Below are 25920 nucleotides of genomic sequence, written 5' to 3' on the forward strand. Positions count from 1 at the left end.
AAGCCTCTTTCACTGTTGTCAGTACTAGTCCCTATAACATGCAAAGAAGTGAATTAGAGGTTTTCTTGGGCAATTACGATCTTTTAATTCAGAAAAAGAAAAAAAAAAAAAGAATTGGAGAATATGATACAGTTGGAGGCAATGGAATAGAGGGCTAAGAAATGCAGCAGGCATGCTCCTGAAAACCAGAATTCATTTCCTAGTCATCATAACCACCACTTATTACAGCCCAACAAGACAAGCCTAGAGTAAAGTCTTTTATGCTACAGCAAAGGAAAGGAATGCACACTATGGGAAAATTAGAGCCCATATTCAACTCAGGTTGGGAAAATACAGAGTAGATTCACTCTGGCAAAGTTGTGCAGGCCCCTCTTGATAAATTACATTTTTTATTATTGTAGCATAGAAACATTTTTTTTTTCCTCATTCTTCTTGTTGAAAAAATCTCATCCTGGTACTATAGACAAACTTGCATTTCACAGACATACAGACAATAATAGCTTTTATATCACACAGCTGCTTGAAAATTACACTTGCCGAGAAAATAAATAAATAAATAAAATTACGACCTTTAAAAGTATTAATATTCCAGGTACTTGACTCTTATAGATTTATCTGTAAATCAGTGTGATTGACAGACAATCTACCCACCCTGAAAAATAATATGCAAAACTCTACCAATAACCTGTGAAGCACCTCTAAAACTGATAGCATAGGCTCACTGAACTGTTGAGGATGCACTTAGGAAGTTCCAGAGCTTGCTCCAGTGCAATTTCACATTCAGAGGATCATGATGATCCCAGTAACGTAAAGACATCTGTCACTTGACTAAGTATGTTCTTCCTAAAGGAATTAACATAAAATATCTCCTGTTGATGGAATGTGGCCTGGAGTAGGAGTGTGTGTGTGTGTGAAGCAGTGCAGGGAAGAGCTGGTACTATCTGATAACAAACAGCGAGCACTGGGTCACTGTTACTGCAACTGAAAAGTTCATTCTTAAGATCCAGTAAGCGTTCCTGATTGGAGTGGGAATGCCACATCCACAACCTAAAGGCACCTTATGTTCCCAAGAAACAGCAGTGCTAAAGAGTCGGTCTCCCTGCTTTACCGTGGGGGGAAAAGGGCCGAGGCAGTAAGCCTGAGGCACAGTACCTATGCCTGTCAGCCTCAGACCTCGGCCTCTGCCAGAAGCATCACCTCAGACAGGAAGGGCATGGATTTATGTCCAGGAAAAGCACCAGGACAAATATGTACTTACTGCAGTAAGCGATTAGTAGACTGGCCAGGATCATGATAGCCCAGAAAGTTGAGGACATGCTTGGCAAGGCGTTGGCATCTTTCCTGCTGCTTCTCCTGGGAGCTGGAGCCATTGAAGCCACTTCCCCAGAGGGGGAGAAAGTCAGACAGTTTCACCAGCCAGCTCTCCCGTTGACCGATGGCCTTTCTCCAAGCGTAATCCCAAAGGCAGGCATCTTCCACAGCCCCTCAGGAGCAACACGGTCCTGCTGCAGGTCCTCAGCAGCAACACGGTCCTGCTACAGGAAGCATCTTCCTGCCAGAAAGCCAAGGCGCCTCTGAAGCACGCAGGACTTCGGTGCAGCGGCCGCAGCCAGGCTTTCCTTCTGCCGCTGTGGCGATGCTCACAAGCGTGGCGGGCTTTATACAAACTCAGACACCCGGCGTGATGCTGAGCTTTGAGGATGTCCCACAGAAGAGCTTTTTTTTTTTTTTTTTTTCCTCCTCCTTCTTCCTCCCCTCCTTGTTAATTTCCAGAAGTTGTCCCGCTAGCTTTTCTTCCCCCTCCCCCGGGAGAGGGGAACCTCCTCAGGAGGGCCCCGGGCCGAGGCGGGGCCGTGAGGGGCAGCCTCCTCCGCCCCACCGCCGCTTTAGGGCGCCCACCGCCTCACAGCGCACAGCGCCATGGCCGCGGAGGGCCGAGGGCACCTGGGCGCCCGCCGCCGCCCTCCGGCGAGGCACGGCTCCGCCGGTCAGCTCCGCGGAGGGCCGAGGGCGATCCCCCAGAGGAGGATGAAGGGGAGGACGGCAGTGGAGACGGGCGCTGCGTCCACCCGGTAGAGAACCCAGCCTGAGCTCCCCCCTCCGGCTGCTCCTGCGCTGGGAGCTCCCAGCCGGACACTTTACAAAGGTCGGCGGGTGGGCGTCCTCCCCTCCCCGGCCACCGGCTCCGCTCGCAGGCTCTGCAGCTCGAGCAGCGCCGGTCCTTCAAGTAAAACGAAGGAGGAGGCGGGGGAGGAGGAGGAAGACGAGGAGGAGGGCGGTCACGCCCACAGGTGAAGAGCGCACGGAGCCGCCCTTTCCTCGGCCCCGCCGCCGGAGCCATCCCGGCCCGGCGTCTCCCCGCGGCTTTCCCCGAGGAGGGAAATGGGGGAGCCCTCAGGAGCCCTGAGACAGCATCTGGAAGGGAAGGGGCCCAGGGTCTCTTCTCTCCCCCTCACCTCCGCGGCTCGATGCCCCGCCCTGTCCCAGAGCAGCGGAGGGATGCATCGGTGTGAAACCCGGTCTAGGAGGTCCACCGGTGCTCAGTAGCCTTCAGGGTAATAATAAAGTGTACTCAGAGGGACCAGGTTGTTGAGCTTTTTCATTTGGAGTCTCCATGGTGATGTCCTCGAGTTAGTATTTGAAGTTCTGCATGAGGGAGTCACCTTAGGGTGCAGGTAGGGTTGGCAGAGTGGAAGAGGAGTTGGGCACAAAATATTCCAGACACATCCTCCGGTGTTTTGCTTGCATAATGAAAATACTTAAAAAGTAGACCCATGTTCCTCCAATAGTGACAGGTTTGTCTGATTGTTTGTCACTTCAATATATGGACCTCTAATTGTTTGAGTAGTGCATTATTTGCAAGGCAGAACTGTAGGGATATTTATTTATTTATTTATTTTAGTACGGCTGCACTTGACTGGACACTAGAAGCAAAGTTCCATTTTGCATCATGAGGACATTGTCAATGTGATCTCTTTGATTTCAGGTCTGATTATCTACCAGAGTGGTCTGCATCCTTAACTGGTAGGGCAGTAAGCTCATGTGTTCAAGTGTGCTTCAACGAGATGAAGCTATAGATACCACTTTGGCATATGTACAACATGTGGCTTTTCTTCCCCTTATTTTCAGTGGAAATTTCTATTACAGTTAAAAATCAGAATGTAGCATTAAGGTAACATGATAAGCTTTATTCTCCACCTCCACGCCATTTAAAAGAGCATTTTATTATTATTTTGTATTTAGAGACTAAATCTTTGTAACACCTTCAATCCCTACTTAGACACTAGATTTTCTTTGTAAGTCAATATAAATTCCATACCTCCTTTGGTATCCTGAAGTATTACTTCAATTTGATGTTGTAAAGTACTATTGCATAATGAGTTTTTTAAAAGAACTGGACTTTCAAATTTCCTGTTCTCAGAACAGATATAAATAAGTATTAAGCAACAAAAATGTCTCAGCATGATGTGCTACTGTTCACAGCAATTCCAGGACTAACATGTAAATTAAACCATTTTCTGTATATAAGAAAAGAAATTTGATTTATATTAGACCTGCATGTATTGAACATACTGTTGACTGATATATTTTAACTATTGCAGAAAGGAGAAAAACACAAGTAGCTTGACAAGAGACATATAACATGGCATATAGATTAATAGATTTTAAAGCTACAGGGCATAGCTGCAACCGTATACAGGCTTCTATACCTTTTGGTAGGGTCTATAGAATTTTATAAAGTAAATCTTACATTTTACCCATTAAGTCATTGTTATACAAGAGGATTTCCCTTGGAAATACATCCAGCTTTCAGTCTGAGGAGTGGGAGTCATGATTTTTGTTCACCTAAATAAAGCCTGAAGCCTGATGCAGAAATGAAAGTATTGCTTTGCTAGTTCTGAAAATTGCCGTGGTTCACTTGAGACCAGGTTATCTCTACTGGCTGAGAACTACCCAGCTACTCAGAAAGTAAGGTACCGCTCACTGACAACAAGGATTACTGAGCTGGGGCCTTTGTGTTTCTATTCACATCCACCTGTAATATTTATTTATGTGAGTTATATTTATGTGAGTTATATTACTTTCTGATTTGTTTGTCAAAGGCAAGATAAGCCTTAAAACTCTGTAAAAATAAATTTATGTCACAGCTGCTTTGTTAGGAAGGTATATTCTTTAAGCCCCAGTAATGGTCTGCTTTTTCTTCTCTGTATTATATTGAGAAGTACCTCACTGAAGAGGGACATTACTCACAGACTAAAATTCTGCTTGGTGAAAGAGTGGCAGGATGTGACTTTAAATTAATATGCTTGCATATTTCCTGATGTGGTGACATGGGGTGACATCACCCCACCGGTGGTGATTTTCAAGGAAAATGTGTGATGCCTAGTGACTCTAATGCCTACCTCTTCTTCCAACAAAGTCCCAGTATTCAGACCTTGGAGTAAACAGAGATGTAGAAACAATGATTAAACCCACAGACAGACGTCTGAAAGCAGATGTACCTTGAATAGGAAAACAGAAACCCACGTTAAAGGCTGTATATCAAAGAGAAATAAGCTCATTAGAAACCAGATTTATTCCCATACAATCAGGGAATCTTGTTCTACCATTGCTGTTGGCAGAGTTAATATCTAAAAGGAAATTAAAATAATAGTTGTGCCATTTATTTAGATAGGGTGTGCCATTGCTCCAACCGAAATCACATGCAAAATGTTTCTATCGACTTGAAACAAGAATAGTCTGAAGTCTGTTGTATGCTGTATCTGTGTGCCAGACAGTTTGTCCATGATGTGTATACGCACCACTGCGTTCTGCTAGAATGTCAGACCTGGAAAGCACGTGCAGTGATGCACCTCTATTACAGGTGCAGTCTCAGAGGATAAATCCTGGCATTCAGTTAGCATAGAGCACTTAGAGTGTAGAGGGAAAGTAACATTTTTCAGATCCTACAGAGATCTCCCATTCTTTCTGAGTTTGTTCATTTACTTCAACAAGAAAAGTTTTAAGTAAAAAGCATGTCAGCTATGCCAATAACTGAGCTTTAGCATTAGGTAAAATGATTTAGTTGATTCTAAGTGTTGATTTTAAAGAAAGAACACAATAATTTCTGAACAGAAACTATTGTTTAGATGTGTTGAAGTCATGGGAAATGTAAGTCAAATAGATGTAAAAAAAAAAAGTGTAAATACTTTTTATTTCCAATGTTACAAACACGAATACAAAAACAGCAATGTATCATCACTTGTTGTTTTATTTCACAAGAATTTTCAAAGGAAAGGCATTGCAGCTTACTACTGAGAAAGCAAGTACTTCAACTTTATTTAAGCATTTACATTTACAACAATGTTGTTAAAAGACTTGGTATGTCTCTCTCTTTACAATCTTTTAATACAATCTCTTTAACAAGTATCAGAAAAACTGCAAGGGAATTGCAATGTTTGTCCATCTTTGAGAAGAAGGGATCAGTGGAAACTGGAAGATGATACAGATTCATGGTTAAAGAAAACTAATATTTTTAGTTACATTTTTTGTGAGAAGATTTGCTATCTTTGTTTTTACTAATCTTAAGCCATGTTTGAAAAAAAAAAAAAAGGCTTAAACACATACTTCAGTGATTTTATGTTATATATATATTTTATGCCTGTATGTTGATTTAATAGGGAATGTTATTAGTTCCTATTAAGCACAAAATTATTGTATTTGTGGCAAAGAAAGAGGAAGGAGGATAGAGTGTGTAGATGCATGCTGATTTCATTGTCAAGTTATAATTTAGAGACTGAGTTCAGTCTTTCAATAACAGGAATCATGTTTCAGTCTAAATGGCTGAGAACTGCATACATCTGAAGCTCAGGAACTTAGTTCTCAACCAATACTTTAGTAAAAGCTTTTATTTACAGAGTACTGAAAAAAAAAAAAATCATAGAAAGAGATTTTGATACATTTTCATGCAAAAGGTTTTTTTGAAGGGCAATTATGGTAAGGTCCTTGAGAACTGCCCACAATTCTCTAAACATATCTTTACAGGGAAGCTATTCATTCTATACAACTCATTCTTTCAATGACCAAAGTTAGGTCATATTGCTTATTGCATTATATCACATATATGGCAGGTGTTCTCACTGATGAGTACTTTTGCTGGTTATTACAGACCTCTAGATATGATGTATCACTCGTAGACTGTGCCTTTTCACTGATCTTTCTGTAACATACTCAAGCTACTGGTTGGCAGTGTTTTTCTTGTAGCCTTTTTTTTTTTTTTTTTTAATATTGCAATGACATATATATTTGTTTTAATATTCTAATGACTTTCTATATATAGTTTGATAAAATGTATGTGTTTCCAATTAAATATTAATACTTTCATAAGTCATGGGAAACCCTCACCCTGTAAAACAAAATATGTAAAGTTGTTCACTGCAGCTGTGCTAAACAATTATCCAGTTATTTGCGAAGATAGATTTAAAAACATTTAAAAATCAAGATAGTGATTTACAAGTCCTACGAGGAGCGGCTGAGGGAGCTGGGCTTGTTCAGCCTGGAGAAGAGGAGGCTCAGGGGTGACCTTATCGCTCTTTTTAGGTACCTCAAGGGAGGCTGTAGCGAGGTGGGGGTTGGCCTGTTCTCCCACGTGCCTGGTGACAGGACGAGGGGGAATGGGCTTAAGTTGAGCCAGGGGAGTTTTAGGTTAGATGTTAGGAAGAACTTCTTCACTGAAAGGGTTGTTAGACATTGGAACAGGCTGCCCAGGGAAGTGGTGGAGTCACCATCCCTGGAAGTCTTCAAAAGACGTTTAGATGTAGAGCTTAGGGATATGGTTTAGTGGAGGGCTGTTAGCGTTAGGTTGGAGGTTGGACTCGATGACCTTGAGGTCTCTTCCAACCTAGAAATTCTGTGATTCTGTGATTCTGTGATAGTGATAGTGGAAATACACTGCCAATACAAAACATGTTTATATCTGTCTGTACAACTGATGCGTTGTCACAACATCCACATTATCATTCTGACCAAATACTATTTATAAAATTTACATTAAATTCCGGGAAATGTCTGAAGTAGAAACACTTAAGATCCATTTTAATTTCACTTTGTGTCAAAGGCAAGTGTACAGTTTTTAGGAAAATCTTGACACTAATAAAATATTCTATCAAAATCTGTGCCATTTTTTCAAGAAAAAAATAGCTGTAAATAACCAAGAAATTAAATGAAGTTTTGCAAAAGTACTACGTTCCCATTTAGATCCTTAAAATACTTAGGAAAAAAAAAAAAGTGGTAAATGTTGATATGCAAAATAAAACACAGCCCAAATGTCAGAACTAAGATTGGGTTATAATAAAATACATCTCCTTATAGCACATACTAATAAAATGTTTATTTTTATGATGTGGGTGTGTAAGATTGTTTCTTTGCACTGAAGTGCCTACAACTGATGTAGTAGATAAGTACGTTTCTGTAACTTAGCAACCTTCACTGGTTCAGAAAAAAAAAATAAAGGAGTATCTAGAATGCTATTATTGAAATTGTCTAGAGTTTAGCAAATTACCAAATCATTCAGTAGTGAGTCATTACCTGAGCTACAGTGATGCAATAGACTGGATTTGACAGCAAGAACAGAAATAACTAACTTGCATACAGGGGTAATTTAGGAACTTGCATACAAGGGTAATTTAGGAAGGTGAGTTATTTTTAAATATTAGGATTAAAAAATACAGGACATGAAATGGCAAACAAAACTGAAATAAATCCAAATATAGCAAATTACTTTCATTTCAGTAAGTAGATAAAGAATAATAGGGATATGAAATCATAACTAACTGGGAGCAAATTTCTGTCTTGCAGATTATATAAATTAATCAAATATAGATTAATCAAATCTGTTGTGGGTAAGGTCTAGTTTCACTTAATGTATTAAAGTGAAAGGGACATTGAATTCAATATCTGTTCCAAAGTGTCCAGGAAAATCTGATTTTAATACATAGCCATTAATAAAATTCTTTGTCATTAGATTTTAAGTAAAGACAGAATAAATGAACTTTTTGATAATATGTTCCATTTTGTCTTTTGTTGTTGTTGCTGTTCTAATTCCTTTTTATAAGTTTTCCTTGCATGACCTACCAAAATTTGTGTTAACTCACTTTTTAATACCTGTGTGATGTATGAGTAGGCTCACAAAAATAAACAAACTCTCATTCACTCCTTGATATTTTTCAGTCCTGTAGGAGATAGTTTCCCTGCACTGAGATCAACAGGAGAGAGAGATCCTATACATCCTATACACTCAGCAACTACCTATTTGAGAGAAATAATTATTTCATCAACTGCATGACCTTGGCATTTGTCTTTCAGGGCATGTGCTCCAAATAGTGATTGTTTCCTTTGATGTTCTAATACCCACCAGAAATGTAAGGGCATATGTGGCTAACTCTTTCTTCCTGGCATTTGCTGGAAATCTCACCAAGACGGGAGAAGAAAGAGGTGGTATCTTCTGGAGGTAGAGTACTGTGTCACTTCTTCCTGTTAATAACTAAGCCAGTAAGTTTTCTGAGCAGCTATCTGGCAATTGTTTCAATGCCTTATTTCCTCAGTTTCTGCTGGAACCATGAATGTTTAATGATTTCTCTGTAAAGTAAAAATACTTTAAATACATAAATACTCTATAAAAATATAAATACTCTAAAGAGCTATATGATGAAATGAAAAATAAGTCAAGGCACAAACATTTTGCTAATATACATGTATTGTGAAGAACTCACATCAATGATAGGGCAGTGAGTATGTGACTAAGCTGGTACTTGAATTATTAAATTCACCATGCAGCAATGTGGTTTATCAGTGAATAGTTGGGAATTTCCCCAGAAAAGAAGAATGACAAACTAAGAAAAGCTGCAGATTTAAATGCTAAAATTTTCTTCTAGAGCTGACAAGACTTACAGCCAATGTGGTTTGTTTGCCAATTCCCATTTGCCAATTCAGCTACTAGCTCTTCAGAGTAGAATGAAATAATGTTTCTTGTATCATCACGCTGCATTTCAGAAAGCAGCTAACATTGTGTAACCGGGAAATCTCTCAAACAAATCATCACCTTCCTGAGTGGACATTAGAAGCTATCAGTGTACAGTAAATAATAAGTGTAGAAACTGTAGCGTATGAACCTGGTGGACTTTTTTGAGAAGCAGACAAACTGTCTGTTAATTACTTTTTTTTTTTTTTTTTTTTTTTTTTGAAGGCTCCAAAGGTAGATTAGTGATTTACTACAGTGCTTGATGGTAAAATCATTTTTCCTGTGGGATTTTTGGCTATGTTAATTTGTGTTTGTTTGTGTTTTTTGTTTGTTTGTTTGTTTTTGGGGGGAAGGGCGTGTGTTTTTTTGGGGGGAAGTGGGGAGCAGAAGAGGTGGCATAGGTGCAGGGAATTCTGAATTGCAAAAGGGACTTTTTTCATATAACAATTAAGAACTGATTTGATTCTGATCATGTTGCTTCTGTGTGCATCCTGTAAAATTAAGTCCATGATGAAGGATGGATTTGGATACTATGTTTTTCTTTTACAGAACACTAAGCTCATGAAGCTCAAAAATAGGAAATGCAAGATCCTACACCTAGGGAGGAATAATGCCAAACATCAGTATGGACTGGGGGCCAACTATCTGGAAAACAGCTTTGCAGAAAAGCACCTGTAAGTCCTGGTGGACACGAAGGTAACCACAAACCAGCAATGTGCTCTTGCAAGAAAGCAAGCCAGCAGCCTCCTAGGATTGCATTAGGCAGAGCACCACTAGGAGACTGAGGGAGGTGATTCTTCACCTCAACACTAGTGAGACAGCTGGGCTGCCACAAGAGGTAGTACGAGAGAGAACAAGACAGACATGTCCATCTCTTCAGTATGGGAGACATAGACATATTGGACACAGTGAAGCAAAGAAATTAGGGCATCTGCTGTACAAAGACAAGCTGAGAGAGTTGAGATTGTTTATCATCAAAAAGAGAAGGAACAAGGGGGTTCTTACCAATGGGCCATGTTGGGCGGGACAGACTCTTCTCCGTAATATACAGTGAATGGGCAAGTAGCCAAAGGCACAAATACAGGAAGTTCTGCTTAAATGTAAGAAAATATATTTTCCTGTGAGGGTTAACATATGCTCAAACAGGTTGTAGAGGTCATTTTGGAGTCTCCATCCTTGGAGACTGTTAAAACATGTCTGGACAACATCCTTAGCAGTGTGCTGTAGATGATATTCTTTGAGCCCGTTGAGTGCTCTTTCTAGTACACTTTGAGCAGGGAGGTCATAATGTCTACATAATGTCTAGAGGTCTTTACTAGCTGCAATTATTCTTTAAAAAGTAATTGACTAATGCGAAAAAAAATGAAATTAAATTAAAAAAATGTGATGCACATTAGATGCTGTCATGCCTCTTTTAAAAGTAATTGGCTATCTTCTAAGACTTTGATCAAAATTTATCCTTTTAGATGGCATGATGAAGGCTAGGCACTTCAGTATAAGATCTAACCATCAAGTCAGCACATGGATGTAGCTTAAGAAATATCTAGTCGATAGCCACTAGAAAATGCTGAGGACAAGGATTATTCCTGTCCTGTCATTAGGACTAGAAGTATTTTTCAGTTCATTTGGGTCTTTATCCCAGATGGTATTTTCATGATGGTATTCATGAAGGTAGTTGCCTATAATTCTAAGTGTTATGTTTAGAGGAGAATAAAGTGGTGGTGATAGGGCAGATGCCACACCATGTCCTCAAGGCATCCTAGTCATTACAGCATTTGTTCAGGATGTATGGGAGCTCAGTTCAGTTCTCTTCTCTGCTTTAGGCAAACGTGCATCAATCAATGGTTCTATAATGGGGCACTTAAAATCCCCATGTTGAAACAGTGTCACCGTACATATAATAAATCAAGACTTACAGGGCAGAAGGAGAAAGTATAAAAGTGAAATTGATTCTCTAGCTAACTATTTATGTGGGTACTCACCTTGAGAGGAGACCAGTCTTTTCTAGCCTGATCCCAGGATGGTTTCTGTAATTTTAACAATGACTGTATGATGTGCCTAATTATAAAAAAGACAGGCCACTGAAGAAGATTGATATTACAAAACTTTGATTTACTTGGTCTTAGCTCCCATGCTTTGTCTGTGGATTGGATGATACCTAGTGTGAATGTTTAACATTCATGACAAATGTTGTATCCCATTGCATAAAATGAGATAACCCATGACATTGACTTTCTGACATTGAATCAGTTTCATGATCCTGAGCAAGCTGCTTTAGTTTACCCTGCTTGAGCAGACGAGTTGGACACGATGCTCTCAGGTGGTCCATTCCAATCTAAATCTGTGATTCTATGATTTGGTAAATAAACAGCATTATCTTTCTTCTTTATAGAAATGGATACTATGTAATACTGAAACCTGTTGAATATATAGTGTAAGTGGGAAGAGAGAATGGCTCAGCTGTACATGCTAACTTGGCATAGACACATTTGATTTACAAAGCTTTAATAAGTAACAATTCCTCAAAGTGTTCAGCTCATTAGAACTGGTTCATCAGTACTTTAGAAAGGTCTCTCTGCCTAGAGCAGTTTGGTTCTGATTCCTGTTGGGCACACTAGTAAGAGGATGGTCAACTCATGCCTCAGGCAGTGAATATCGATTTTGCAGGTTTCTTTTAATATATCTTTTTGATGCTCCCCTGTAGAGCTTTACTATCTCCGTCATGCGTAAAGCCCACAATATTATCTCCAGTTGAATAGAATTGCTTTCAGTTTGGAATAGGGTGACCCACACCATTTGTTAATACATTTAGAGCTACTGGACTGGAAAAATGATGTGCAAAATTTTAAAAATAATGGCCTTGTCTTCTAATGGGGAAGCAATGTATTTGTTTACAAGAACACTAACAAATACTTGAATTCATTTTTATTTCAGTGCTGAGGTTAGCAGGACAATAAAAATGAAACCCAAACACATTTTCTGTGTCATCATGAATTAAGGCAATCAGTAGAATTCATTGACAAGATGCCAGCCCTCATCATTAGGGGCTTTTCTGATGCTTATTACACAATGGGTTTTTAAATCTCATCAGCTGCATGAGCTATCTTTGTCAGACAGGAAGGACATTAATAATGTCTTTATTTATTACATGAACATTGCAAACATGAAACTAACATGACATTTCAAGTATGTTGTAAATGTCTGTATGTCCATAGACTCTCTTTTGAGCATGTTCAATGTTGGCACCTAGTATGACACAAACTTTCAGTTATCTAAAGTTATTCACTTATCTAAAAGTCTTTAAAAGACGTTTAGATGTAGAGCTTAGGGATATGGTTTAGTGGGGACTGTTAGTGTTAGGTCAGAGGTTGGACTCGATGATCTTGAGGTCTCTTCCAACCTAGAAATTCTGTGATTCTGTAATTCTGTGATCTGTGTTGGTCAAAATTATGCAGAATTGTTCCTTCTGCAACCCTCTCCCACCCCCCAAAAAAAACATAAACCGTACAAAACCAAACCAAACCAAACAAACAAAAACTACATGACCTGATATATCCAAAATGCCCTCTCATATGCAAAACTCTCTATGCTTTATATTAGATCTATTTTTTTAAGACAAAATTTTAAGGAGGTCATAAGAAGTATTGGGTTTGAGAACAGATTGAGTAAAAATCTTGCATACTTTAAATGGCACTTCTGAAAAGTTTAGATGCAGCAGAACTGTACAAGTTTTGATTGATGTGGATGTTCTTCAAACTTTAGAAGTGATAAAAATTAAAGGAATGTTTTTAGACAGGACATTTCAGTGATGTCTTCATACATGATTTCTCCTGCCTTATGATTAACTGTGGTGTTGGATGAAGCTTTTCTATACAGAATTCTTCCCTTTCTGTCTTGTCAGTTTTAGTTTCAATGCAATTTTAAGAGAGAGCTTCTGAATCATTAGACTTTCCACCTAATTGCAAAGCCATTACAGCCTTAATATGGCAAGAGCTGAGCCTGTCACAGCATACATTTCCTTTAGTTTAATTGCAGTCCAGCCACCTTAGCTTCCTTCTCAGCTACTTTTAAACTTAGATAACATCCTTTATGAGGTTTCCCACAAACTAAAATGTCATTCTCGGAAACTCTGATACCTTTCCAATGTTACAGAATCATACCAATTTTTCTGTGATGTTTCTGATGCCAAATGGGAAGCAAAAGAAAATGTATCTTTTAAATAATGTCATAATAAGTTGTCTTCTTGTCTCTTTCAGAAAGATGTGGTAAGAATAATTTTGACAAAACATTTTTTAACAGAAAATGTTGAGTTGGTAAAGCCAATTCTTTTCACAAAAATGCAACTCTTTTCAATAAAAGTTTCATAAAGATTTTTTTTTTTTCAGTTCCAAAATAGAATTTCTAATCAAATCCTGGCAGATGGAGATACACCTGTCTTTGTGGACAGTGCAAATTAGAGAGATATAAGCTTTAATCTCTCGCCTTTTGCTTCAGCAGGTAGCTGAGCCTGAGTCTAACACTTTCAAAGTGACTGTCCTCAGCACTTGGAAGGGAGGGTAATTCTTTATCAGCCTCCCTCCTTAATATCTCTTGAAAATGTTCTAAATATCTCAGTTCTTCCCCTACATGGAGATAAATAAAAATTAAAAATAAATAAATAAAAGATGACTGTGTTTACTGGAATTAAATTTGTGTTTTCCAGTCAGTCTACTTGTCAGAGTGCAAAAGTTGTTTGGATGTATTTAGATAGGAAGACTCATACTGTGTCTGTGAAGCTCTACTAAGCTTTGGGTCACAGCTCTGTGTTGATTCATAACACATTATTCTCCTTCATTTAACAGGAATTATTGCTATGGATATATGTAAAAAGATTGAGCATTTCTGTCTGTAAGATTTTACAAGGAAAAAAACTTTAGTCTTACTAGAAGTGAGCTGAGCCTATCAATTGAATAAACAATTTTAAGTGCATATTACATATCAATACAAATTCTCTGCTTAAAATGATCACTAGTTCCTCCTAGATAGATTTTAGTTTCACCCATTCCATGTGACAACAAGATAAAAGAATTTAGATCAATCAAGGGATTAACCACATAGTTGAGGATTTAAAGGATGCAAGTAGGTTCTCAGTAGTGAAGAGTATTAAAATTGCTGATAACTTGTTAAAACAGCAGTCTGACAAGAAAAGGTACACAATATTATTTCTTCTAAATTCATCTGTGGCACTCAAAATTGTGTGAGATGACTGCCAAGTGGGCAGTTGTACATATAAAAGTATCACGAGATACATTACTTGAGCATAAATTTTATGAAATACTGTGGCTTTTGAGAGTGATTTACTAAAAAAAATAAAAAAATAGCTGCTTAGAATGAAATTACCTTTAAGAAAATATGTGAAAGCCAAATTATGCATATTTTTTATAATTAAAATAAGCTGAAGTGATTGATTTGATAATATATCAAGTAGTGCTACTGAACATACTTCTTTGGCTATATCAGTTCTTGATGGCATTTCATTCCAAAATAAACTGATTACAGACATTTTTTATCATCCATATTTCCATATAGACTTAGGAGAATTATTATTTTTTACTGTTCTCCAATATGCAGGCAAAAAAATATCAGAACAGGGATTATTTGATTCTAGGATTCTAGCTTATCTAGACCCTGCCTCTCAGTCTACTCCCTTCATTCGTGACTTCATTTGAAGGAGGGAGGCAAGAAGGAAGGAGAGAAAGGAGAGAAGAATGAAGCAAGTATAAAACATTTTCTTCTAAGACACTGGAAGCAGTGTGTTAGATACTGCTCAGGCTCCAGTGAATTTTTATGAACTTACAAATTCAACTTTATTTGTTGAACACTTATTAGAATTACAACTTTCACATCAGATAGCAACATCTATTTGAAAGGAAGTTGGTTGTTCCTGTGCTTCTGAGAAATAAAATAATTTCAGAGTAGCCATGTTGTATTTCTTCCTTTCCTTCCAACTGTATAAATGGCAGCAGGAGAGTTTGATTGTAAAATTGACTACACAGTAACTGAAAAACTGGATTATTTCATCTTGGTGCTGACACTTATTCACAGGAAAATTTGCATGTTCTATAGAGTATTTATATGCACTTATTTACATTTAGGTTCACATTTCTCATTATAGGTAGACCTAGTCATGAAGGATGGCCTTTGGATGTCTGTACCTACTCTGCCTGAGAAACAGTGACAATTCTTAGTACTGAACAAATCTTCAATGTGTTTTATAGTCAGCTCTTTCTTGGCTTTGAATCTATTCATGTCAAAGCTGACGGATTCTCTACATTTCTTGTTGCACACGAGCAAACAAATCTGGAAGGGATGTTTGCCTAAAAAAAAGGAAAATATTTTTCTAGAAACATGTCTGTCAAATCAAATTCAGAGGGGATGCCCTGTCTTAAAGACTGAGATGCAACCCAAGACTGGGTGAGATCAGAGTGGGACATTTGCATGGGATTTCATTGTTCTGTTGTAACTGCCTTGTAATGTTTAAATGTACAGAGTTAATTGGTAAGAAACACTCTTATTAAACCTATATTCCTTAGATTTATTGCCTCATGGAGTCAGGTATTTGTAACTGTGGTGGTTTTACCTTGCTAGGCAGCTAAACACCACAACCACTCTCTCACTCCCCCTCCTTAGATGAGGAGAGGAAGAAGTAAAGAAAAACTCACGGGTTGAGATAAGGATAATTTAATTAAAGGAAAATTATTATTTTTATTAATAATAATAACAACAACAACAATTAACAAAAGATTAGTATTAACTAAACAATTTAACTAAAGGGAAAAAAAGGGAAAGGGGAAATGGGGGGGGGGGAAGGGAAAAAAGGAAACAAACAAATAAATAAATAAAAAATAAAGGCTATATGGAAGTGCAGAGGAAAGAAATTACTCTCTACTTCCCACAAATGAGTGATGCTTGACCATGTCCTTGAAGCAGGGCCTCAACACACGTAGCCCGACATTTTCACAATGAGAGCCCACCCCTCCCCTCTTCTTCCTGTTTCCACCTTTTATTGCTGAGGGACCCAGTACAGGAACTAAGAAGCTAGAGTTTCATATAGGCCAGTGATATATGGTGGACAGAGTCTAGGAACAGGTGTAAGGAATTGAGCAGGACTGGGATGAGTGGGCTGCACTGTGCTATTATGTCAGAAACAAAGTCTACACACCTGTGGGCATATCTGTGGACACAGAGCTAGGAAAATTGGGAAGTCATTATTCAGATCAACAAGGCATTAAAACAAATGGAAATACATGGTTGGCTTCAGTCAAAACAGGTGTTTATTCGTAAGCAGAACTGGAACACCTACTGAAAGAAAATGATGTTTGCTTTTAAAAAGTTTGTTTTGATCTTCTGTGGAGTCAAATAAATCTTCCTCTGTAGGGATTTCATTTTTTCAGTTGTTTTTGCTGTTCTAATATGGTGCTCACTTCACTTCTGACTCAAATAGTAGAAAAAGAGTGCTTGACTTTAAATTTTCCTGTGAAGCCAGGGGTGGCAGGAAATGGCCCACTGCTATTATACAATGAATTCAGTAGTTAGCTGCAGGGTGTTGGCATACCACAGGCTGTGGCAATACTGACAAACAGCACACACAGTGGCTGTCTTGGAAAATGTACAAATGAGAGAGAATGAAATGACCCAGAAGGGCATATAACATTTAATTTGTAAATAGGATCTTATTGTATTGTAACACACTTGTTTTGTACAACGTGATCTGAAACACTGTGAAAACCTGCCCTGATATTCTTGTTCTGAACTGTTCCATTCTAAATGCCAACTCTTTTTAGTCCACAGCTCCATAAAGTATGTTCTGCATGTTATTCACATGTATCTGCACTTGCTGATGGACATGCAGGCATAACTATTTTCTGGCTTTCTGCCAGAGCCCAAGCACAAGAATATCTAATATACCAGCTGCCAAACAGCATTCCATGGGGAATATGCAATGTGATATTATACTACTGGCTTTGGGCTTCTCTCTTGCCATGCACAACACCCTCTACGGGTATCCAGACTCTACACCGCAGAACAGGAGCCTGAATGACCATGACTCCTGGCATGTAAGAATGAAGAGACACAAAGGAGCACTTACAGCCTAGTTTTGCATGTATTATTATTTTTTTTAATTTTATTTTAAATTATTCACTTAAACCTGTTAATGTAGTTACTACAAATAGGCTTAAGAACTTGGATGTCCTGGTTGATAGCTGTATTACAATGTAATAACCAAACAAGACAACAGAAAGAAAAAAGTTAAGTAACTGAATGGACTGGATTAACCTGGGAGTACTGAAAGATATGATAAAGAGAAGGAAAAATACAAGAACCTAACTCTTAGGCTGGTGAATAGAATTTATTTAAATTTATTTTGTTTCCCTGAAAAGGGAACCCTGAGTGAAATGCTGCTTCCATCAACAGATCACAGTATATTAATGTTAGTAGTTGAGTAGTTGTAGCTCAACAGCAAAGAAAATCAACAGGGTGCATATATACTCTGACAGCATATAGACTGAACAGTTCAATGGAAGGCAGTATTTGTTTTTATTTACTGTTTTTTATTTACTGGTTTACATGCACAGACCTAAGCATGAGTAACATATTGAACAAGAGAAGTGACTGAGAATGTTTGTTTACATCCTTCTCCCAAATAGTCTTCAGAAGAACATAATTTACTCTATTGATTCTAAAGACTAGCAAATCTAGATAAAGTCACCTTTGTAAGTATCCCTCTAGCAGAAGGCAGTTTCCTTTCTTGAAATTATGAAGTCTGCTAGTCGTTTGGGATTCGTGTGCAAAAACTATTGCATTGTTACTCTTTTTTTTTTTTTTTTCTTTCCGTGTCATTGTGTGGCTACTTTGGCATAAATTGTAACAGCTACATTAGGAATTTATTACACAGTCTACAGAGAACACTAGATATTGTTAGGCATTGGTTCAGAATGCTTAAAATTAATTAAATTGGTATTCAACTAGTCACTATAATCAGTGTAACTAGGGTACAGGTTTTATCATACCTCCTTTAACACTAGAGAGTTCAACTGTTAACTAAACATTAGTTCTGTAGTTAAGGTAGTCCACCTGTGACTAGATCTGACATTAAAGACAATTAAAGTTAGATAAGAAAGACTTCTACATGTCTTTCCTCTGCTCAGATGAGCCATAGTCAATACATTAGCTCCTGAATTTTCAGACAGAGGAGCCCGCATTAATATACCCAAGCCTGTCTGCATAGATCAGTGTAGGTAACAGCTTTGATCTGTCTGCAGCTGTTCCTCCAAGGAGTTTTAATTTTTCCTTTAGCAAAGGCTTTGATTGCTATCAGATCTCTCAACACACATCCATTCTTGTAGTCATTTAGCATAGAACCAAATTGTGAGATAGTAAATCAACATCTAGGAAGAGCAGAAATAATTGCATTGGGGAAGTGCTATAGTGGGTACATGATAACCCTATTCTGTAAATCTGTTTGAGAATTCCAGTCTGTTTCACCTCTAAATTCTCAGAGACCTACTCTTTTCTTGGTGCAGTTCACAGAAGTCAGGCTTGGTCCATATGAATAGTTGACCAACAAGCATTTGGATTTCAGAATTAATTCAAACCATCGAATGAATTTCAATGATTTATTGAGAGTGCAAACTGAGGTTAATATTCATGTGTCCACAGAATTTATAAGAAATGATTGCCTGTAAGTATTCTGCTTCAAAGAAAATCTGGAAGTGCACAAGTTGACCAAATATGGTTTATATAGTTGATGTCTGCAAAACTCAAGTTTGGAATCTGAAGGTACCCAGCATGGCTGAGCAAGTAGAGAATACTCGCTGACTATTTAATCCTGAAAAGTACTTGCCTATGCAGTGCTTAGTATGTATATTCACAAAAGACTTAGATGCCTGAATTGGAACACAGGAGGGAATTAGACTTCTAGGTACAACACCATAACATCAAAGCCTTAATTCATCCATTGTCTCTTCCAGGGGCATATAAAGTCCACAAAACTTGTAGTTCCTAGTGAAGTACCAATATTAGCTGCTGGTCCTATTCAGAACCACTAATCATGGAAAGAAAATTAAAAAGCTTCTCCTGTTGTCCTGTTTTCCTGAGGTGATTTAATAAATAGTCCCATGAACATTTTGACCATATTGGTCCCATTGGAAATTTTTTCAAGAGTATCATCTATCTAAAAATCTTTCAATTTGCAATCTCAATATATTAAACAGCAAGTCTTAAAACAAACAGTTTAAAAGAGGTTGTTTTTCCTCCTCATTGTTTGCCCCCATCTCATATTTACAGAGGATAAGACTGTGATCTCAGCCTTAAACATACCATGTTTTTATACAATGTCATTTTTACTAACATGTCATTTGTACTGTTTCTCAAATTAGGAAGTTTTATCAGCTGAGATCACAGTGGTGTGAAATATTGTAAAAGTTTTACTTCCTCTAATGCTGTTCCTATTTATAGGCCTATAGTATGTTTAGAGAATGATGATAGGGCACATGAATCATTTGCCAATGGAAAGCAATTGTTGAACTGTACCATACTTTAAATTCTGACCTTCATTATTAGCAGGATGTAAAGAGGTTGGAAGGGGAGTACACCATTTGTTATATTAAAAAACAACAACAACAAAAATCTAATTAATTGACAAAGGCACATATGAACTTTGAAAAGCTTTAGGTAGAAGGCTGGGAAAAAAAAAAAAAAAGAAAAAAAAAGAAAGAAGATGACTTGCTAGGGGTCAAATCAAGTTATGACTGGCATCTTCCTGTTCTAGGGTGAATTTTACAAGGCTGTTACCCAGCCTCTCTACAAAGTCAACGTGGATTTAAGTGTCATTTAAAAGGTTTGCCTTTCTACAAAAATACCATGCTTCTGCCTACTCTACCAATACATATAAGAGTCTGAGTGGATGCAATTTACAGGCCAACATGACACAAAGCTTGAGTTAAGTATAGTGGTGTCTAGATAGCACACCCAGACTCCAGTTTGTAAAAAAGGAATGTTGGATCTGACCTGCCTTTCAAAGAACCTTGAAATGGAAGTGATGTTAGCTCTTACGTGCTACTCAGATCTTCTGGAGATTAGACAACCATGTAGCTTTACTGGGTTCTGTTATGAGGCATCAAACCAATACATAGAGTTTCTCCTCTTTCAATTATTTTGTTCTGTTATTTAATCAGATGAAAATAATTAGGGTTGAGAACACTATCATGGATGAATTTTTTGAGGATTTACCTCTGTAGAGAAAAGAGGAACACAAACCCCCATGTGACTAATGATTGGATGCACGCATCATCACAGGGTGCCATGAGGGCTGGAAACTCAGTGGAGCTGAGCACCAGGAGCCACAGGGGGTTCCCATGGACCTCACCAGACAGCAACTGTTCCACAGACCCCAGACAGGGTTCAGGACAGGCCAGGAGGGCAACCCCTAGCCCAGCATATCAGGCATCAATGCAGTAATATCAGCCTATGGATCAGGCCAGGTTTAACATGGACTGGGACCCCGCTGTGGTGGAGTTTGAGACTGATGTTCCTATGGCATTTCTGGGGCAGGGACTGGTGACTGTGGGCTGAAATGGGGTCCTAGGGAATGGGAAAGGGTCGGGTAGGGTCATTATTGCACTCAGGGCTCTGACAATGAATGACCTATATGTAAAACATAAAAGATCATTGTGTCTTAATCAAAAAGAATGGTTACATGGTTCTTGCCCTTCTAGGCTGATGACCTTTCTTTTCACATTGTTTCCACAAAGGTGAAAAAAACTAGCGATGGAAAACAAAGAAAAATTAATCAGAGATGATATTTTTCAATGTTTCCTACCTGCACTAGCGAATATATATATACACACTCTGTAAATTATTTTATTTTTATTTATTTATTTATTTATTTTAATAAACAGGGTAACTTCAAAGTACAGCACTATAGATTCTGATACCTTCAGAAGTGAGAATATTTTTACTTTTTACTTTTGGTGTTCAAGAATCAAATAAACACTCTGTTTTTAACAGGGAGATCTCATGTTTTTTAACAGGGAGAGCTCATGTCTTGTGTTGCAGATTGCTTAAAACAATGAGATATGTTGCCACTGAATGATCTTTCTCTTACATTTTCTTTGAGAAGTTCACTGCTACACAAAAAACACCTACTTCTTACTAGCAATAATATATCTAAAGGTGGTCTATATGTAATTGGTCTGACCAATATTAGTGTATATCTTTAAAATCTCAGTAATAAAAAAGCATCTCAAATTACTAATGGAATTAGTGTTCACAAATATATCACTTAGGCTTTTTGTTTACTTATTTACAAGTTTTTAAATTAATGATTTAATGTCACAGCTTCATAAACTTTACATCAAAAATCAACACATTTAAAACACTCAAGTAAAATAAGGGACAACTTTCTAACACAAAATGGCAAAGCCCATGAGAACAGATAAATTTGAATTGTGAGCTGGGCAGTCTTAATAAGGAATTACATATCTTTGGAGTTTAATTACAATAGGGCCTGTGATGATAAGATTAATGATGAGCAATTTTTCTCTTCAAACGATTGCAATTGAATTAAGATAGTACCATTATTCTTAGAGAGATAAGGTCAAGCAAATGAGGCTACAGTTGGGGATTAAAAAAAAAAAAAAGAAAAAAAAAAAGATTGGAAAATGAAAATGTATTGAAAGAATAACATTCTACAATAGATCAGGACCTTCAAACGCTTTACAAGGCTTATGTTTACAAAGAGACATTTTATAAAATACTATGTAAAATAATGAAGAAAGATGATAAGGATTCTTATATGCTTTTTTGTTAAGCATGTAACAATATGGGATCTAGTAGCATTTTCAGAACTGTGAATAGGCAATAACTTGGATGTTTGCATTTCTCCCTCTTTTCTGGAAATGCGAAAAACTATTTTAGAATGCATATATAATTCTTTTGAGTAGATATCATATACCATCACTTATAAGCAGGGAGAACACTTGTAGGCATGGTAGGGATAAACTTTGAATTGTTGACTATGAAGTTATCTTCTAATACACAAGGTACTGAAGCCATGAGAGTACTCTATCTTTATAGCTAGCTAGGGAAAGGCAGTAGCCCTTTCCCTTAGGAAAAGATTACAGACAATCAAAGAAAGAAAATCTCAAAAGATTTTTACCTCTTCTTCTATCTCAGAACCTGAGAAGAGGAAGTAGAGCCTATAATATTCCTGTTTTCTGGAGTCTTTGCATTTGAGTGAGCATACATATAAACTTTATTTCAATCAGTATCTATAGTTTTCATATACTATATCATAAAATCTTGTCTAGAAAAGTAAACCACCTGAGCACCCATATAGAGAAAGTGGAATTAAAATGCTCTACCCACTAACTCCATTAGTGAAAATCTTCCATTAGGCATAGGCTGTTTTACTTTAGATTTGTTTCCAAGTTCTTTATTAAGTGCTGCAATGCAATTTAACAAGACCCTAATCAAATCATTTAAGGGAACCTGATTAGTAATAACATTTCTTTTTAATTTAACTTACATTTCAGTTTTCTGTGTTAGATATTGGAGATGATGTATTAGATATTATTTACCCTTCTTACTAATCCTTGTCTTTTTCTGGTTTGTTTGTTTGCTTGTTTGTTTGTTTTCATTATTATTTTGTTTCTTTGTTTGTCTCTTGGCATTATAGTATTTTTAAAAATGCATATTTCTCTTTACTCTGTGTGGAATTTATATGCCAAGGTTTGGCCATTGCCTTGACCTCTTTTGTTAATTTTAAAGGTCTCTGCTGCCTTTATTAGTATAAATATTTATGAAAAAACTTGTAAAATATGTGGCAAAATATGCCAAAATTTTTCCTTTAGAAAACACATCAAAGGCTAAATATTTCAAGAAGTATTCAGGTAGTATAAAGATTGTGACAAATATATATCATAGAATCATTAAGGTTTGAAAAGACCTCCAAGATATCTTGTCCAACCATCTCCCTACCACCAATATCACCCACTAAACCATGTCCCTAAGCAAAATGTCTAGCCTTTCCTTAAACACCCCCAGGAATTTCACCACCGCCCTGGGTAAGCTGTTCCAAAGACTGCTCTTTCTGAGAAGAAATGTCTCCTAATTTCTAACCTAAACCTCCCCTGATGCAACTTTAGGCCATTCCCTCTTGTCCTATAGCTAGTTACCCCAGCTCCCCAACAACTTCCTTTTCAGGTAGTTGTAGAGAGCAATAAGGTCTCCCCTGAGCCTCCTCTTCTCCAAACTAAACAATCCCAACTCCATTATCTGCTCCTCATAGGACTTGTGTTCCAGACCCTTCACCAGCTTTGTAGCCCTTCTCTGGACACACTCCAGGGCCTTGATGTCTTTCTTGTACTGAGGGGCCCAAAACTGAACATAGTACTCAAGGTGCAGCCTCACCAGAGCAGAGCACAGGGGAACGATCACCTCCCTGGTCCTGCTGGTTATACTATGCCTGATACAAGCCAGGATGCTGTTGGCCTTCTTGGACACCTGGTCCCACTGATGGCTCATGTTCAGGTGAGCATTGATCAGCACCCCCAGATCCTTTTCGTCTGCTGTGGTGGTTTTACCGTGCTGGGCAGCTAAACCCCACAACCGCTCTCTCACTCCCCCTCCTTTAGATGAGGAGGGGGAGAAGTAAAGCAAATAACAACTCATGGGTTGAGATAAGGATAATTTAATTAAAGGGAAATAATTATAATAATTAAATAAAGACTACCATGAACTAAACAATTTAACTAAGGGGAAGTAAAAGGGAAAAGGGGAAAAAGGGAGGAAAACAAACAAACAAAATAAATGAAAGCTATATGGAAGTGCAGAGGAAAGAAATTACTCTCTACTTCCCACAAATGAGCGATGATTGACCACGTCCTTGAAGCAAGGCCTCAACGCACGCAGACGGTGTTCGAGAGGAGGACCGACGTCTTCTCAACGAGAGCCAACCCCCCCCCCTCTTCTTCCTGTTTCCACCTTTTATTGCTGAGTGTGACACCACATGGTATGGAATATCCCTTTGATTGGTTTAGGTCAGCTGCCCTAGTGATGTTTCTCTCCTCACTTTTTGCCCACCCCCTAGGAGGGTTAGAGAAAGGCCCAATGCTGTTCCACTGCTGCTCAGCAGTAGACACAACACTGGTGTGATAACACTGCTGTTCCAGCTACAAGAACAGAGTACGGCACTGAATGGGCTGCTGCCGGGAAAGTTAACATTCCAGCCAGACCCAGTACATCTGCACAGCTTTGAAGTCACCTGTAGCACTGCCTGGGGTTGTTGTGATCAAAGTGCAGGACCCAGCACTTAGCCATGTTGAACCTTACCTCATTGGCCTCTGCCCATCGATCCAACCTGTCCAGGTCCCTCTGCAGGGCCTTCCTACCCTCTGGCAGATCGACACTTCCCCGCAACTTAGTGTTTTCTGCAAACTTACTGAGGGTGCACACAATTCCCTCATCCAAATCATCAGTAAAGTTATTGAAGAGGATGGCCCCAACACCTGCCCCTGGGGAACACCACTGGTGAACTGTCACCAGCTAGATTTCACTCCATTCACCATCACTCTCTGGGACCAGGCATCCAGCCAGTTTTTAACCCAGCAAAGAGTGTGCCTGTCCAAGTCATGGGCTGCCAGCTTTTCCAGGAGAATACTGTGGGAGACCATGTCAAAGGCCTTGCTGCAAGTCTAGGTAGACTATGTCAACTGGCTTTCCCTCATCCACTAGGCGGGTCACCTGGTCATAGAAGCAAATGAGATTGGTCAGGCAGGACTTGCCTTTCATGAACCCATGCTGACTAGGCCTGATCTGCTGGCTGTCCCACACACGCTGTGTGACTGCATTCAAGATGACCTGTTCCATCACCTTTCCTGACACCGAAGTCAGGCTGACAGTCCTGTATTTCCCAAGCTCCTTCTTATGACCCTTCTTATATAGGGGCATCACATTAATATTTGTGAATACATATTTGGAAATACATATTTGGAAATATGTATTCTGTCTTTATTCCTCTATCTCTCTAAGAGAAAATCATTGTGGAGCAAGCAGAGTCTAGATGATACTTGGCTCTAGTCATACCCAAAAGCAAGCATAGGTCATGTATTAACAATTTACCTTGTTACCTAGCTTAATTCACACTTCTTTCAGCCTGTGAACTAAAGAAGCCTCTCAACTTTCCTTATCACCGATCGAATAAATTAACATGAATTTATGTTTCAATTAAATTAATATAATTTGTTCTAATCTGTAAAAGAACAAAAGGGATAGTTTGTCTAAGAGCTGGTTCTTATTCTGAACTCTTCTGAATGTGTTTCAGTTATACAGGCATTTAAAACAGAATCATCTTTCAAATTCTCATTACTTGGGAAAAACTATTTCATACTTTTGTTAAAATTAATTCATACACCTTTTTACATGCAACAGCGTATGAGGAAAACATAAACAAACCCTTCTTCTTTGCTAATGTAATCTCCCAGAATAAACTATATCTCTCATCAGGCATTATGTAAAATATGTTTCCTTTTATATAAAAATAATCCAGTTAGTTGAAGGAATATCAGCTAAATTTTGTTTTGTATTGTGATTATTGACATTACTACAATGCCTTGGACCAGATACTATGTATTGTACAAATATAAATGAAAAAGACTCACTTCTTAAATATAAGATAAAGGGTAATAAATTGATAAAAACCCATGTAAATGGAGGATTACAAGAAAATAAAGAGATGATACTGATGGGCGGTGATCCAAAACAAGACAAAGTATACAGAATCAGCAGAAGTAATACAAAACTGCTACCCTTTAAAGAATAAGCAGTACCCACTGCATTGCAAGGGAACTGGGAGATATAACAGCCTTTCAGATATAATACAA

General features: G+C 38.1%; 1 protein-coding gene across 1 annotated transcript in view; it reads right to left on the reverse strand.

Moving 5' to 3' along the window:
* TAFA5 (TAFA chemokine like family member 5) overlaps positions 1 to 1370 on the reverse strand; it is a gene marked incomplete at both ends in the record, with an annotated part of 415000 nt that extends 413630 nt beyond the window's left edge. The window contains one exon of the mRNA XM_084293440.1: positions 1259 to 1370. Within this exon, the coding sequence (XP_084149566.1) occupies positions 1259 to 1370 (112 nt within the window). The remainder of the gene's footprint in view (positions 1 to 1258) is intronic.
* Positions 1371 to 25920: the final 24550 nt, after the last annotated feature.

The sequence above is a fragment of the Netta rufina genome, assembly GCF_964035555.1.
Source record: "Netta rufina genome assembly, chromosome: 1".
Lineage (NCBI taxonomy): Eukaryota > Metazoa > Chordata > Aves > Anseriformes > Anatidae > Netta > Netta rufina.